This window comes from Chiloscyllium plagiosum, chromosome 13 (genome assembly GCF_004010195.1).
Source record: "Chiloscyllium plagiosum isolate BGI_BamShark_2017 chromosome 13, ASM401019v2, whole genome shotgun sequence".
Classification (NCBI taxonomy): Eukaryota; Metazoa; Chordata; class Chondrichthyes; order Orectolobiformes; family Hemiscylliidae; genus Chiloscyllium; species Chiloscyllium plagiosum.
The window spans coordinates 58,550,402-58,566,610 of NC_057722.1; the positions used below are offsets into that span (position 1 = coordinate 58,550,402).

At 40.3% G+C, this 16,209-nt stretch overlaps 1 protein-coding gene across 4 annotated transcripts in view; it reads left to right on the forward strand.

Moving 5' to 3' along the window:
* The first annotated feature begins 6,169 nt into the window (after window positions 1–6,169).
* The window catches only part of tp63 (tumor protein p63), a 296,932-nt gene continuing 286,892 nt past the window's right edge, over window positions 6,170–16,209 (forward strand). For all 4 annotated transcript variants that reach the window (XM_043702548.1, XM_043702550.1, XM_043702549.1 and 1 more), the window contains exon 1: window positions 6,170–6,246. In XM_043702548.1, coding sequence (XP_043558483.1) covers window positions 6,185–6,246 — 62 coding nt within the window. In that variant the 5' untranslated portion in view covers window positions 6,170–6,184. The remainder of the gene's footprint in view (window positions 6,247–16,209) is intronic.

A 16,209-nucleotide genomic window follows, 5' to 3' on the forward strand; every position in this document is an offset into this window, starting at 1 on the left:
TCTCCTGCTCCTTGGATGCTGCCTGACCTGCTGCGCTTTTCCAGCAACACACCTTTCAGCTCTGATCTCCAGCATCTGCAGTCCTCACTTTTTCCCAGTACTCTGCATTCCTGGTACTTCTTCCGAAGTGAACTACCTCGCACTTTCCCACATTAAACTTCATTTGCCACTTCTCAGCCCAGCTCTGCATCTTATCTATGTTCCTCTGTAACCCACAACATCTTGTGGCACTATCCACAACTCTGTCTACCTTAGTGTCATCCGCAAATTTACTAACCAATCCTTCTACGCCCACCTCCAGATCATTTCTAAAAATGACAAATAATAGTGGCACCAAAACAGATCCTTGTGGCACACCACTGGGAACTAAGCTCTAGAATGAATGTTTCCCATCAACCACCACCCTCTGTCTTCTTTCAACTAGCCAATTTCTGATCCAAATCGCTAAATTACCTTCAATCCCAAAACTCCGTATTTCATGTATTAGCCTACAGTGTGGAACCTTATCAAATGCCTTAGTGAAGTCTATATACACCACATCAATAGCTTTACTTTCATCCACCTGTTTTGTCACCTTCTTGAAGAACTCAATAAGGTTAGTGAGGTACGACCTACCCTTCATAAAACCATATTGATTATCTCTAATGAAATTATTCCTTTCCAGATGGTTATAAATCCTCTTTCTTTTTACCTTTTCCAACACCCTACCCACAACCAACCAAAGTAAGGCTCATTGGCCTATAATTACGAGGGTTGTCCCAACTCCCCTTCTTAAACAAGGGAACAACATTTGCCATCCTCCAGTCTTCTGGCACTATTCCTGTTGACAATGATGACAAAAAGATTGAAACCAAAGGCTCAGCAAACTCCTCACTGGCTTCCCAGAGAATCTGAGGATAAATCCTATCCGGCCCAGGGGTCTGGTAGGTATATACTTATCAAGGACCCGCAGACTAGCTGTTCCTTGAACAAGCTTCACATTTCAAGTGTGTCCAACATCTGCAGTTTCCTTCCACATCCTATGCATCCTACATTTTGCCTAATTGCACCATTTTGCCAGTTCTACCTCTTTCCCTGTGGTATATACCTATTCCTGCCCATTGCTATTGTAAACGTAACCAAATTATGGTCACTATCGCCAAAGTGCTCACCCACCTTCAAATCTAACACCTGGCTGGGTTCATTCTCCAGTACCAAATCCAATATGGCATCGCCCCTTGTTGGCGTGCTACATACTGTGTCAGAAAGCCCTCCTGCACACATTGAACAAAAACTGACCCATTTAAACTATTTGAACAATAGTATTCCCAGTCAATATTTAGGAAGTTAGAGTCCCTCATAACAATTAGCTGTTAGTCTCGCTCCAATCGATAATTATCTTTTCTCTCCTTTTGTCTACATCCCTGAAACAATTCAGAGGCTACAGAAAAATTCCAACAGGGTGACCTCTCCTTTCCTGTTTCTAACAGCCCAAACTACCTCAGTGGATGTGTCATCAAACGTTATTTCAGGTGCTGTAATATTACACTTGATTAAAAATGCCGCACCCCCCACCCCTTCCCACTTTTACCATCTTCCCTGTTCTTGCTGAAACATCTAAATCCCAAAATCTGCAACAACCATTCCCATCCCTCCTCTAGCCATGTCTCTGAAATGGCCACAACATTGAAATCCCAGGTACCAACCCATGCTGCAAGTTCACCCACCTTATTCTGGATGCTCCTGGCATTGAATTACACACATTTCAAACCAACATCCTGATTGCTGGTGCCCTCTCGTGACCTTGTAAACCTATTCCTGACCTCACTACCCTCAACCTCCTGTACACTGGAATTACAATTCAGGTTCCCATCCCTGCTGCCTTAGTTTAAACCCCCTGCCCCCCACTCCCAAAGGATATTGGTACTCGTCTGGTTCAGGTGAAGACCATCCTGTTTGTGGAGGTCCCACCTTCCCCACAAAGAGCTCCAATTATCCAAGAATCCTGCACTATGCCTTCCGCCACATGTTCAGCTCCACGCTCTCCCTGTTTCTCACTTCACTAGCACATGGTGCAGGCAACAAACCAGAGATAATACCAAAAGAAAAAATGCTGAAAAATCTCAGCAGGTCTGGCAGCATCTGTAAGGAGAGAAAAGAGCTGACGTTTCCAGTCTAACTGACCCTTTGTCAAAGCTTTGACAAAGGGTCAGTTAGACTCGAAACATCAGCTCTTTTCTCTCCTTACAGATGATTAGATTACTTACAGTGTGGAAACAGGCCCTTCGGTCCAACAAGTCCACACCGACCCACCGAAGCGCAACCCACACATTGACCTACATTTACCCCTTACCTAACACTACGGGCGATTTAGCATGGCCAATTCACCTGACCTGCACATCTTTGGACTGTGGTAGGAAACCGGAGCACCCGGAGGAAACCCACGCAGACACGGGGAGAACGTGCAAACTCCACACAGTCAGTCGCCTGAGGCGGGAATTGAACCCGGGTCTCTGGCGCTGTGAGGCAGCAGTGCTAACCACTGTGCCACCGTGCCGCCCACAAATGCTGCCAGACCTGCTGAGATCTTCCAGCATTTTCTCTTTTGGTTCCAGATTCCAGCATCCGCAGTAATTTGCTTTTAAACCAGAGATAATAACTCTGTTTGTTCTAGCTCTAAGCTTCCACCCTAGATCTCTGAATTTCTGCCTTAGATCCCCACCTTTCTTCTTACCTATGCTGTAGTGCCTATGAGGGGCACAACTTGGGGCTGCTCCCCCTCCCCCTCAGGGATCCCGAAAACATGATCAGAGACATCACGAACCCTGGCACCTGGGAGACAACACACCAATTGTGAGTCTCTCTCATTCCCACAAAACCTCCTATCTGACCCCCCTAACTATGGAATCCCCAATGACTAATGCTCTGCTCCTCTTCTCCCTTCCCCTCTGAGCAACAGGGATGGACTCTGTGCCAGAGACCTGTATCCCATTGCTTACCCCTGGTAAGTCAATGCCCCTCCTTCAACAATTTCCAAAATGGTATAGTTGTTTTTGAGTGGAACCACCACAGGAGATCCCTGCACTGACTGCTGATTCTCTTTCCTACCCCCGATGGTATCCCATTTACCTTCTTCACATGGCTGTGGAATAACTACCTCCCTGTACCTCCTCTCAATAACCCCCTCGGCCTCCCAAACGACCCGAAGTTCTTCCAGCTCCAGTTCCCTAACCGGATTCTTGAGGAGCTAGAGTTGGCTGCACTTCCCATAAATGAAGTCAGTAGGGATAGTAGAGGTGACCCTTACCACCTACATACTGCAGGAGGAACATTCAACTGCCCAAACCTTTATTCCCACTTTCTAAATTCCCAAATAAATGAAACACAAAAGAAAACACTTGTCACCTTACCAATCAACGCACAGAATTTTTTTTTGTTCGAGGAGGAGGATGGGTGGGTGACACTACCCAAGTAGTGTTTTGGGTAAAGCAATTGTCCAAATATGTAACCTCATGACCTCTCTGACAGCCTCTAGGAACTGAAGAAATCCAGAACTGCAAGTTATGATACATATCTCCCACTATCTCACAAGACCCTTTGTAAGGTTTGGTTATGCTGACAGGTTAGTGTTTACAAACTAACTAGAGTCTAATTATTTACACTAAGTGGCTTGCTCAACAATTCCAAAGGTTAGTTAAGAGTCAACCATATGGTTATGGGTCTCAATTCACATGTAGGCCAGATAATCTTTCCTTCTTTAAAGAGTATTAGTGAACCAGATGGGTTCTAAAGATCTTTGATAATGATTTCGTTTTTAAATTATTTGCTTGTGCAATGGGTGTCACTGGTTGACCAGCATTTATTGCTGTCCCTTTTTGCCCTAAAGAAGGTGGTTGTGAGCTGGCTTCTTGAACCACTATAGTCCTTGTGCTGCATATAGACTCATATTCCTGAGGGAGGGAATTCTAGGACTTTGACCGAGTGACAGTGAAGATATGATGATATATTTCCAAGTCAAGACGTTAATTCATTTCGAGGGGAACTTGCAGATGGTGGTGTTCCCATATATGTACTGCCCTTGTCCTTCTAGACAGAATTAGTTGTGGGTTTGGAAGGTGCTGTCTAAGGATAATTGGTGAATTTCTGCAGTGCAGCTTGTGGATAGTACACACTGCTGCTACTGAGCACTATTGGTGAAGTGACTGAATGCTTGTGAATGTGGTGTCAATCAAATGTTCTGGATGGTGCCAGGCTTCTTGAGTATTGTTGGAGCTAATGAAGCAGCTGAAGATGGTTGGGCCTAGGACACTACTGAGAAACTCCTCAGACATATCCTGGAGCTGAGAGGATTGACCTCCAACAGCCGCAGTCACGATCACAATAACAATCATCTTCCTATGTGCCAACTGTGAGTTTTCCCCTTGAGTTCCACTGATGATCACCATTACTTGGAAAAGCTTTGAATTCCAGATTTTTGTTCATTTTATTCATAGCTGCTGTCGTGGGTTTTGAATGTATGACCCCAGAGCATTAGCCTAGGCTTTGGATTACTAGCCCAGTTATAATATCACTACATTGCCATCTCCCCATGAAGCATGCAAAGACATTGAAGAAATAGACCAGGAGGAAGAGTTTTATGTAGATTATTCACTGGGACTCCTATTTATTAAATTAAGCACATTTATAAAGTTTGATTTTTTTTTTAAAATCACTCACAGGGTATGGGCATTTCTGGCTTGGCCAGCGTTTACTGCCCATCGCTGAGAGTGCAGTAAGATTCAACCATGTAGATCAGACCAGGTAAGGAGGACAGATTCCCTTCCCTAAATGACATTAGTGAATGGGATGGGTTTTTCTGACAATGGTTTCAGATTGCTTATTGAATTCAAATTCCACCATCTGCCGGAGCAGGATTTGAACCTAGGTGCCTAGACATTAGCTAAGTTTCTGAATTAAAAGTCTAGTGATAATACCATAAGGTCATTGCTTCCCCATAAAACCTAAACAAGCCTTTCTCTATAAACCATGCATTTCTTTTCCACTGTTCTGTATTGACTGAACAAATTTGTGAAGTTTCCTAACAGCTGAAGCTATCACATATCTCACTCACTGTGTGGATAAAGGAGCAAGTGATGCCATTGGTCTGGGTGCTGTTTGAACTGGAGTTGGTTCAGAATTTCAATGCTTCTTTCTCTCAGTCTTGCTCTTTCTCTTGAAGTGCTCATAGATTGCAGATGTTGTGAATATCAGCGAGGTTGTAGCAGGGAAGTTTTAAATAACCCTGATGCTCTGGTATGTACTAGGGAAATTTTTCCGGATGACAGGACCGCCCAGAAATTGCTCTGAATCCTGAGTGTCTTCATTTTGGTCATGCCCATGGCATCTTGCTGGCATTGTCAGCTGCTGAACTGCATTATGTGCAGGTCAGATACAGGACTCCTTTTCTGTCGAGGGTGCAGTGCCTAAATGGACTGATTGAATTGCAAACTAGGACTTCTCTTTCTCCCTAGGAATCGTCGTTAATTTAGTAACTGAATCGTACTGTGGTGAAAACCACAGGCTGGCCTTGGTTTACGGACTACTATTCGAATGCAAGGAAGGGATTTTGTTTACAAGGCCATGAATGTGTAAAGGAACCAGCTACTAACTGTTAGTAGCACCCTGCCTATGATACTGCTGCAAACCACACTGTAGCAGGTTTAGTAATATCAGAGCTGACAGCAAAATTCCCCAGCCTGTCCTTGCATCACATCTGCTGAAGCCTTGATCAGAGACTACATCAACGGGTGATTGTCAATGGACAGGATGAACAGTCATCTCGAGCTGATAGAGTAATAATGTGCAAAATATTGTGCAAGCCACAATTGAACCTTCATATCATGAAAGAAGCTGCTAACGACTGACTGACTTGTTCAGCACTTCAATGCTGAAGTTGTGGTCAACTGAACCAGTATTGTTCACATTGTCAGTCCTTGTCAGAGACTTTGAAGAGGGAATAGGATGTCCAATCATCAGTTCCTGTTGGCTATGATGTCCTAGTCAGTAGCCAGCTCTGATTGGCCAGCTAAGAAAGGGTGCAACCCATGAACACAGCGCTTAAATAAAGTCTAAAGGCCTGTCGAGTGATACGGTTTACTCTGTACATCTAAGCATCCATTTATATTTTACATTTTTACAACAAAAGTTTTAAGCAAGGACTAATGAGATGAATATTCAGCCGCATTCATTGTCACCATTACAGTATCTCCCAGAGCCCCATATTCAACGGTAAGTTACATTTTCTTATATTACTTAAGAGGCAATAAACCCTTTAACAGATTGAGCATAAAGTTTTATATTTGCATATGCACTGCTTCAACAACAAAATATTTTATTGAAGTTTGCAGAAGTCAAAGTTTCATTTAAAGAAAATATCTGGAATGTATCTGAAAAGCATTTCAGTAAATGCTTTACTGAAATAGTACAGTGTCATTCGGAGTTTCTCTTATTTTCTCTGCAGAGTTTATGTTTAGTTAATAAGTTCTGTTCTTTGTGATGTAGCCACCCTGCAAAGCTGCTGATATGCTTGACTGATTTGTTTTACTTCTAAGTATTTTTTTCAAGCTTGGAGAAAAGCTAGGCTGAATATTGTAAATTTTAAATACCCAAAGACGCTGACAATACTAAACAAATGATAAATGTGTTTCGTTCTGGAATTTCTCTCTACCACCTAAAATGTTTACCTACCTTTTTAGAAGCTGATGGGCCAGCTGGATACTCATGGATTTTGTTTGCTTTTCGTTTTCATTTCTGATTCTTGTTACTATTCATTTAAATTTGAATATTACAAAGCTGTTCTTTGAGGATGAACCAAGATTGCCAATTTGGTTTGTCTTGTTTCTGTTTATGTGAGGCAGATGAAGGCATTACTTCAGATTGCACCAAATTCCATGAGCTACTCCAGTGTTGGTATAACCATGTGGCAGCATGCAATTGGTTTTCTAACTGAAACGTTTAGAAAATGACATTTTGTATTCAGTATTGTCAGGGATAAATTGCTTATTTGATTTGCTAAGTTGACCATTTCAACTTAACCCTATGACTTCTTGAACTAGACATGATTTTTCAGATTTCATGGTAGCGTCATGGATCAGTTCACAGGGAGATAATAAGGGTCTCAGCCAATGTCAAACTCTATCTGCTGCCCCTAGTGTGGTGTTCCATCAGGCTATATAGAGCCATTCACAAATGTAGTGTCTCAAACAGTAACATGCTGTGTCTTTTGACTCCCCATAGCTGATTAGTTTTAGGAGTGAGTGATCAAAACCAAAAAGAATCAAACTCTCATTTAATTATGAGAGGGAAATGCTATAATTGAGCTTTCAGAAAAAAGTAAATGAACAGCACCTCTTTCAAATTACACTTGTCAAGAATTAAATTAAACAATTAAGATCTTTTCACCATTTAGCTTTTATACACTCCAATTAGTTTTAAAATTACTTTATTTTTCCAGTAGCTTTGAGGATAATAGTGATGGGTAACAAAGGTTGTGTAGGGATGTATTGAGGAAGGTTTCTGAACATCCATAGTTTGAGGGGATGGAATTCACTCAATCTTAGCATGATGCCACATTGACAAAGCCGTTCAGATGATTGTGCCTGTGTGAACACTTTAATAGAGCAATCTAATTAGTTCTGCAACCCTGGATCCTTCTAAATGTTCCCCTATTTCAAATATTTCTGCAATTATCTTTCAAAGTTACTCTTGAATCTATTTTCACCACCTTTTCAGGCAGCATCTTCCAGATTGCTACAATTCACTGTGTAACAAGTATTTTTGTCTCGTCTTGATTCTTTTGCTAATTATCCTAAATCTGTGTCCCCTGATTAATGACTCCTCATCCACAGGAAACAATTTCATTTATTTACCAAGCAAACCATTTTGTAATTTGAGTTTGCTGCAGCAGCTGAACAAATGATAGTTTGGATAAAAACAAAATACTACAGATGCTGGAGATCTGAAATAAAAACAGAAAGTGAATGAGAAGCTCAGCAGGTCTGGCAACACCTGTGGAAAGAAAACAGAGTTAACATTTCTAGTCTGAAGCCCAGAATTTGGCGTAAATGTCGAGCAATACTGTCACTCAAAGGTTTCTAAGTACATATCAGAGACAAAACGTCATACTGGACTCAACATTCCCACATGTTTCAGTTTTTATTAGAAATAGTATTTCAGCATTTTTCCCATTAGCTTTGGGATGTCACAGAGGTGTTATAGCACAGAAGAAGGCCATTGAGTCCATGCGGCTGCCTGTAGCTTTCTGAAAACAGCAAGTGTTGATTACATTTTAAGCAAAACTGGGCAGAATGAATGGAAGGAAGAAATTTAACAAAAGCTGGAGTCTTGGTGATTTAATCTCCTTTATCAGTTTGACAGGACAAATTTAAAGCATAGAGGATAGATTATAAACTGTGTTTTAGAGGTTGTTTACGTTTTTCCAAAATAAAACAAGGTTTAACTAATCCTGTAACTGAATACATAACGTATATTAGATTACTCTGGAAATCACCTAGTTATGAGTAATGAGAGTGGAATACACAGCCGTAATTGGAAAAGCACATGACCAGGATCAGTTTCTTCCACAACTCATATCAGATGCGTATTCTTATCTGAAATACATGATTTACTGTTAGTGTAAATTTTAAAAATTATTCTAAGTACATTTTAAACAGAAACAAGATTACTCTTGGTTTGCTGTGGTAAACAGGACCAAACTTGGGTTGGGTGGCAAACTCATGGATGAAGGTCCATTTGACAGCCTGTAAAAAAAACCCATCAAGCATTCTATTAAAATGGCTTAAGCTTTACTCAATAATCTGTTTGAGGTGGGTCAAAGTTACAGTGAATAGGTTATGGAAATGCTGGGAATATTGAGTATATCAGATGTGTTAATATGGTCAGTGTGTCTTACAGCCAGAAAGCCCATATAAAATGGAAAAAAAAACCCTTTCTGTATGGGTGGGACTGTACTCTCTAATATGCCTTTTGTATTTGTGTTACCGTTACGAATACTAATAATTAGTAGAGACATCGGTCGATTTGTAGGAAATAATGAGAATATTTAGCATTTAAGATGAGAATTTAAATCTTTAATTTGGAGCTGCCTGCCATTAATGAGACAAAACTGGTCTTTGCCAGTGAAATTTGGAGAAGGTGTTCACATTTCGTTTTGCCATACATGTGCCCATCTCACTGAATGTGGAAGTACATTTTGTTATGTAATCTTGTCTTCAAACTTCAAAATGTTTTTGATTTTCTTTCCCCATAGTGGAACAGATGGCCATGAGAATTTGAGGCCAGGTCAGTAAATTATGAATATCAGGATCTGGATTGTTTGAAGGACTCATATGCCTAAAACTATAGGAATTAGGAGGAAGTTTACGCCAATCAGCCTCTTGAGCCTACTCTGCTTTTCAAAGTCATAATAACCAATCTGATTATGAAAGCAAAAACTTTGCTTTCCTGTCTGCCTTTAATACATACCCAGAATCTTCCTATCTCTACCTTTTAAAAATAATATCTTCTTTTATATTTACTCTCAGGCTATTAATATTTATTGCCCATCTGTAAGTGCCCGGAGGACTGTTAAGAGTAACTGTCTGGAGTCACGTATAAGTCAGATCATGTAAGATTTCATTACCTAAAGAACATTATTAAACCAAATGGGTTTTAAAAACCCATGTTCATATGTCACTAGTAGGCTAGCTCTTTATTCTAGCCTTTATTAAGTTGAAATTTCACCATCTGCCATGGTGGGATTTGAACCCATATTCCCCAGAATGCTGTCCTGGAGTTATGGATTGCTAGTCTACACCTTTGCCATCCCCTGTTAAGAATAATTGTCTAGCAGCCAAGGTGAAAATGATCGAGGAAATTGTTAGAAGTTATAAAATTTATACTTCTGAAACTGCTGCCATTCCAAACACACATTTCTCCCACCGTGTCTGACCCCAGGCTGAGAGGATTATTCTCCACATGATTCTTAACCTCAGCATGTGCTTATTTTGCGCCAACCAATGGAGGTTTCGATGTCATGGGTAATTCCAAACCACAAGCCATGTGAGAAAAAAAACTCAACTGAGTGCATGGATTATTTGTCAGATAGTTCCTGTGACAACCTTGTGCAACATTAACGAGAAACACAAGGCCCCAGGTGGAGAAGCATCAAGGTTGGAAAGAGCAGGAGGCGAGCCAAGGCAAATTGGAAAGTGATGCCCGAGGTAGGTTTTTAAAGTCTTTTTGCTGGAGGAGAATGGGAAGCTTAAGGAAAATGATGGGTACCTCAGTTCTCTGGGCGTAGAAAAGAATGAATTCAATTTGAAGATGATATAATCAGTCTTGATTATAAAACCTGTGTGCAAATTTATATTTTAAACAAATATAAATTACAAACTTTATAGTTTAGAAAATGCATATCCAAAGAAAATGTAATCTTTCCCTAAATTTCTCTTCCACTCTCATTTTGTGATGTGCAAAATAGTGTAATGCATTTTAATTTGCTATTTTTGCTGGATAATTCCAAGCTGTGATCCAACCAAATGAAAACACCAAAACAGCTGCAGGTTCAGTTCAGAAGAAATAGAGAGTGAAATATTCAGGATCGTTTACATCATTTTTTTTTCATGTTGTTCTTGATTTCTAGTCAATGTCATTTTTCTTCTTAAAATTAACCTTATCAGAGGTTATTACTGGAGCAGGTGGAATTTGAACCCTGGCATCCTGGCCTAACCATAGGGACATTATCATTGTACCACAAGAGTGTGTGTCAGGACGCTACAGGGTGTAGGAAAACACTGTGTTCAGTTTTTGTGAGGCAAAGACCCAGCCGTGGAATATGAATCAACGATCAGTTACTGGGTTTGTGCAGGATATAAACTGAGGGGTGACTACTGAGTAAAATGCTTTCCTCCTCTTCAAATAGTGCTCCAACAGCTCAAGCTGATCAATGAAGAATATAAAAAGAACTGCGTTCAGTGACTTTTACCACAAAATAATTGTTAGAATTGTCTACTTGTGTTGCCATTCATTCTGCTCCTAAAATCTTGAGTATTCATACTCAATTTTGATTAAAATTTAGATTTTCTTTTGTCAAATTCACTTCATCTATCCTCAAGATGCAGACCCTGATTTTAGTGCAGTTCCTTGTCTGGCATCATCTCATGCTTTGTTTAGACAAAGTCTCTGAGCAGTGTGCACCAGAATATTTAATTCTGATGAAAATTCCTGCCAGGTTTTGCTCTTGTGCTTTCATGCACACAACCTACAACAGAAGTCACTGCATAGTGATGTGGAACAGGAAACCTGTCACAATGTGGAGATAGGGAAGGCAAAGAGACTCAGGAATGATGTACTTACAGCTCTGAAGGAGTAACAAAGTAAAGTGCAGTGGAATTCTAACCAGATTAATAGTAATAGTTACTTGTTAATAATGAACTTGGGTATTACTACAAAAAATTCTTTTTAAGCAACTTTTTGTTTGCACTTTTCAGGACAATTTGCAAGAATACAATTTCAAGGGGAAAAACTATATTTATACTGCATGAAAGGAGATTGCTGATTAGTTGGCAAGCTGATTCTGATCGATAGATTTGCACCAATTAATAATGATTGATATGTTAGTTTTAGCCTTGAATTGGTATTTCTTGTAAATTATCCTAATGGGTGCAAGGTGGAAATCTTTGACAGAATGTGCTTCTGTCTAGAACAATAATTTTATTTTTAAAAATTACCAAGAAAATGGCAATGAAATTGGATTTATTCATTTACAGGATGTATATGTTGTTGGCAAGGTCTGAACTTACTGTCCATCCTTAACCACCTGTAAGATGGTGGTAGTGAGGCACCTTAAATGCAACTGAGTGGCTTGCGATGCAGACAAATACAGCAATATTGCTGTCTAGAGTCACATGTAGGCCAGGTCACATTAAAAATGGCAGATTCCCTTCTGTAAAGGAAATTAGGAAACCAGATAGCTTTTATAACAGTTTGGTGGTTTCTTGATTCTCATATCTGATGCTAGCTTTTTATTCCAATTAATTAACTTAGTTAAATTTAAATTTTTCAAATTCGTGTCTCTTTGGTCACTAGTCCAGTAACATAATCAGTGTGCCACTGAAATCCAATAGACATTGGAAGTTAAAAAAGAGAATTTCTTTTCAAAATATTTGCTTTCCCCATCTTATTTAAGGATTTGGAGGGAAATATTTTAGTCTACGGTATAAATGTACTTATGAAATGCCAAGATACTTAATGAACATTAAGTTGACAAATATCTTGAATGCAGCAACATGAAGAATATCACAGAGTGAAATGTAATCTGACCTGACCTGTTCCCTTTCAATACCATTGCTGTATAGGAATATGCCACATGAACATGATTCAACACTAATCATGCCCACTTCATGGTGTAATAGTTAATTAACACATGTAGAAAGGTTAGAATTTTTTGATTTAAGGAGAAAACTTGCATTTAGATTTTGCTGTTCATAGCTCCAGGACATGCAAAGCACCTCATGGTTTTCAAAGTATTAATTGACTGTAATCGTTGTTGTAACACAGAGAAACATGCACCCAATTTTGTCGACAGCAAGGTTCAAGTTTCATGTTGGTTTCTAAATTCTATTGAAGAGGCAATAAAATCGTATGTCACTGTCACAGCTCAGTGAACAAACCCTGAAGCTGTTGTTTTGGGACGTTTTGGAAATTTAATGCTTTGGGGTATAATTTTATTGAAAAATGATGGATGAGTAAATTAAAATCAAATGCACAAAGTATATTTATTGTATTCTGAGCAAGTTTTGATTGATGCCTAGAGCTGTGTTTGTCTCAGTGGTGCTCAGATTCAGAGAAATTATTATTTCTGGGTTTGATGTTATTGTCTTTTGGCCCACTCTCTCCAATCATCGAGATTTCATTCAATCTGCTGCATAACTTCTGTTACTTGCTTTTTCTCCATTTCTGTGAGTAGCTTTATCTAACAAAATTCAATCAATCCATCTTGAAAGTATTAGCATCCTCAGCCATTTGGTGGTGAGGTTCCTAGATTTCTCCTTTGTGTAAACCAAAAACTTCCTAAATTTGCTTGTAAATAATCTTTTGTATAATTTTAAGATTATGTCCACAAGAGGTATAAATTTATTTTACTTTATGATCCCAGGGATTTATTTAGGTGTTTTTTGACAGCCAATACAGGCTGATGGCACATCTCCAGATTGACGGTGAACTTTAAATGTGAAGAAACAAAAACAGAAAATGTTGGAAAATCTCAGCAGGTCTATCAGCATCTGTGGAGAGAAATCAGAGTTAACGTTTTGGGTCCACTGACCCTCTCCGGAACTGACAGTTGGGATAAAGTTGGTTTTTATACAGAAGATGGGGTGGGGAGGAGGTAAGGATAGATGGGGATAGAGCCTAAAGAGAGAGAAGAACAGTTGGACAGACAAAGGATGGATAACGGTCAGTTTAGGAGAATGATTGGCTGCTAATGGGGACTATTGGTGGCCAACAATGGGTAGTGTGTAATAGCAGACCATGTTAAAAATTACACAACACCGGGTTATAATCCATTTATTTGGTTTGTTTGGGAGTACAAGTTTTCGGAGCACTGCTCCTTTGTCAGGTGGCCAGTGGGGCAGGATTGTAGGACACAGATTTTATAGTAAAAGATCAAAGTGACTTACAGCTGGTGTGAAATATTAAACAAACCCTAGATTGCTGTTAAGTCTTTAATCACTTAGAATGGGTTGCAGGTTTTGATTAATATTGTAAATCCCAGAACTTCTTTCAAGTCACATTCCTGAGATAACTTATGATCTTATATTTTAAAAAATGTGACATCTCAGCTCAGACAATGCATTAAAGGCGTGGGGTCAGAGTTTGTCTGTATTCCAACCTTGAGTGAGCCGATTCTATTTCCAAAGTAGGAATTTAGAAAATGTCACATGGACTGACTGCCTACAGATTGTGTGCTTTTAGAACAGAATAGAATGTATCTGCAAAACAAATTCACTCCATTGACTTATATGTGTGTGTGTGTGTGTGTACGAGTGTGATAGAGTATATGCCTGTGAGAGTGTTGAGGTCTGTGTGTGTCTGAGAGAGAGCATGTGTATGAGAGGCGGTCTGCATTTGTGTGTGTGTGTGTGTGTGTGTGTGTATAGTGTAGTGGGTCACCTGTAGTGTGACATGAACCCAAGATCATGAGTTGAGGCCAATCTCATGAGTACCAAACTTGGCTATCAGCCTCTGCTCAACGACTGCATTGTTGCATATTCCCAAAGTCCACCTTGGAGGATGGTCACCTGAAGATCCATCGCCGAATGTCCTTGACTGCTGAAGTGTTCCCTGACTGGGAGGGAACATCCCTGTCTGGTGATTTGTTGCGTGGTGTCCATTCATTTGTTGTCATAGCGTCTCTATTGGTCTCGCCAATGTTGGACTGTCACCTGATGTTGTGTTTTTTAACTTTGTCCACCCCAGTCCAACACCAGAAACTCCACTTCATAGCAGACCACATAGGAACAAGGCCTCATGTGTAAGGATGAGGAAAAGACATGAGAGAGTTTCTCAAGCCCTAAAATCTTTGACCTCAATATTGAGCCCAGAAGGCTGTAGAGTTCTCAAGCAGAAAATGAGGTACTATTCTTCCAACTTGTGCTGAGTTTAGATTGAGATGTTGGCCAGGGAACAAGGTGGTGTGTTGAAGTTGCAAGCAACTGGAAGCTCAAGAAATTCTACAGTTTTCTGAACTCAATATCAATTACAACAATTTTAGGGTTTGAGGCAGCTCCTCCCATGTCCTTATCCCAACTTCCACACACAGGGCTCATTATCACATGGTTTGCTATTACACACTATCCATTGTTCACCACTAATAGTCCCCATTAGTAGCCATTCATTCTCCTAGGCTGATTGTTATCCACTCCTTTGTCTATCCAACTGTTCTTCACTTTGGGCACTATCTCCACCTACCATTTACTCCTCTACCACTATCTTGGGCTCATGTCACACTACAGGTGACCCCACTACACTACAGACAGACACATACACCCTCTCATACACACGCTCTCTCTCAAACACACATATGCACTAAGGGAAAAAAAACATTTTCCTAGCTACCATCAGTTCTTTGAATTTTTTTTACATCGTAAAGAATGGTCATCTAGCGATTATGTGTTGAGCACTGCTACATAATTTGAAATTATACACAAATTATGTGCCAGCAGCAAGGGTTATGTAAGTGCAAAACTATATCTGCAAGTTATTCCCTTTTCTTGACGTGAAGAAGCATTCATTTCTGTGGTCTAGTTAACAGTTGGACAGGCCATGATGTGAATCCCTCTTTAGTGATCATAAGTATCATTGGACCAGCCAATGACATCTTTAAAGGTTACATACATAGCAAAAAGGGGCAGGGATAGGGCATTCAGTCCCTCCAGCCTGTTTTGCCATTTAATAAGATCCAGTGTGATCTGATTGGAACTCAAATCCCTATCAGCCTACCCTGGTAACCTTTCACCCTTGTGCTTCCCAAGAATCTATTCACCTCTCTTTTAAAAAGATTCAAAGACAATGCTTCCCCCCTCCCCCGCCCCCGCCCGACACATATTCAGGAAAAGAGTGCCAAAGGCTAATGACCAACTGAAAGAGAGAATTTCACCCCATAGAGTCATAGAGATGTACAGCATGGAAACAGACCCTTCAGTCCAACCCATCCATGCCGACCAGATATCCCAACCCAATCTAGTCCCACCTGCCAGCACCCAGCCCATATCCCTCCAAATCCTCCCTATTCATATACCCATCAAAATGCCTCTTAAATGTTGCAATTGTACCAGCCTCCACCACTTCCTCTGGCAGTTCGTTCTATACACGTACCACCCTCTGTGTGAAAACGTTGCCCCTTAGGTCTCTTTTAGATCTTTCCCCTCTCACCCTAAACCTATGCCCACAAGTTCTGGACTCCCCGACCCCAGGGAAAAGACTTTGTTTATTTATCCTATCCTTGCCCCTCATAATTTTGTAAACCTCTATAAGGTCACCCCTCAGCCTCCAACGCTCCAGGGAAAACAGCCCCAGCCTGTTCAGCGTCTCCCTGTCGCTCGGACCCTCCAACCCTGGCAACATCCTTGTAAATCTTTTCTGAACCCTTTCAAGTTTCACAACATCTTTCCGATAGGAAGGAGACCAGAA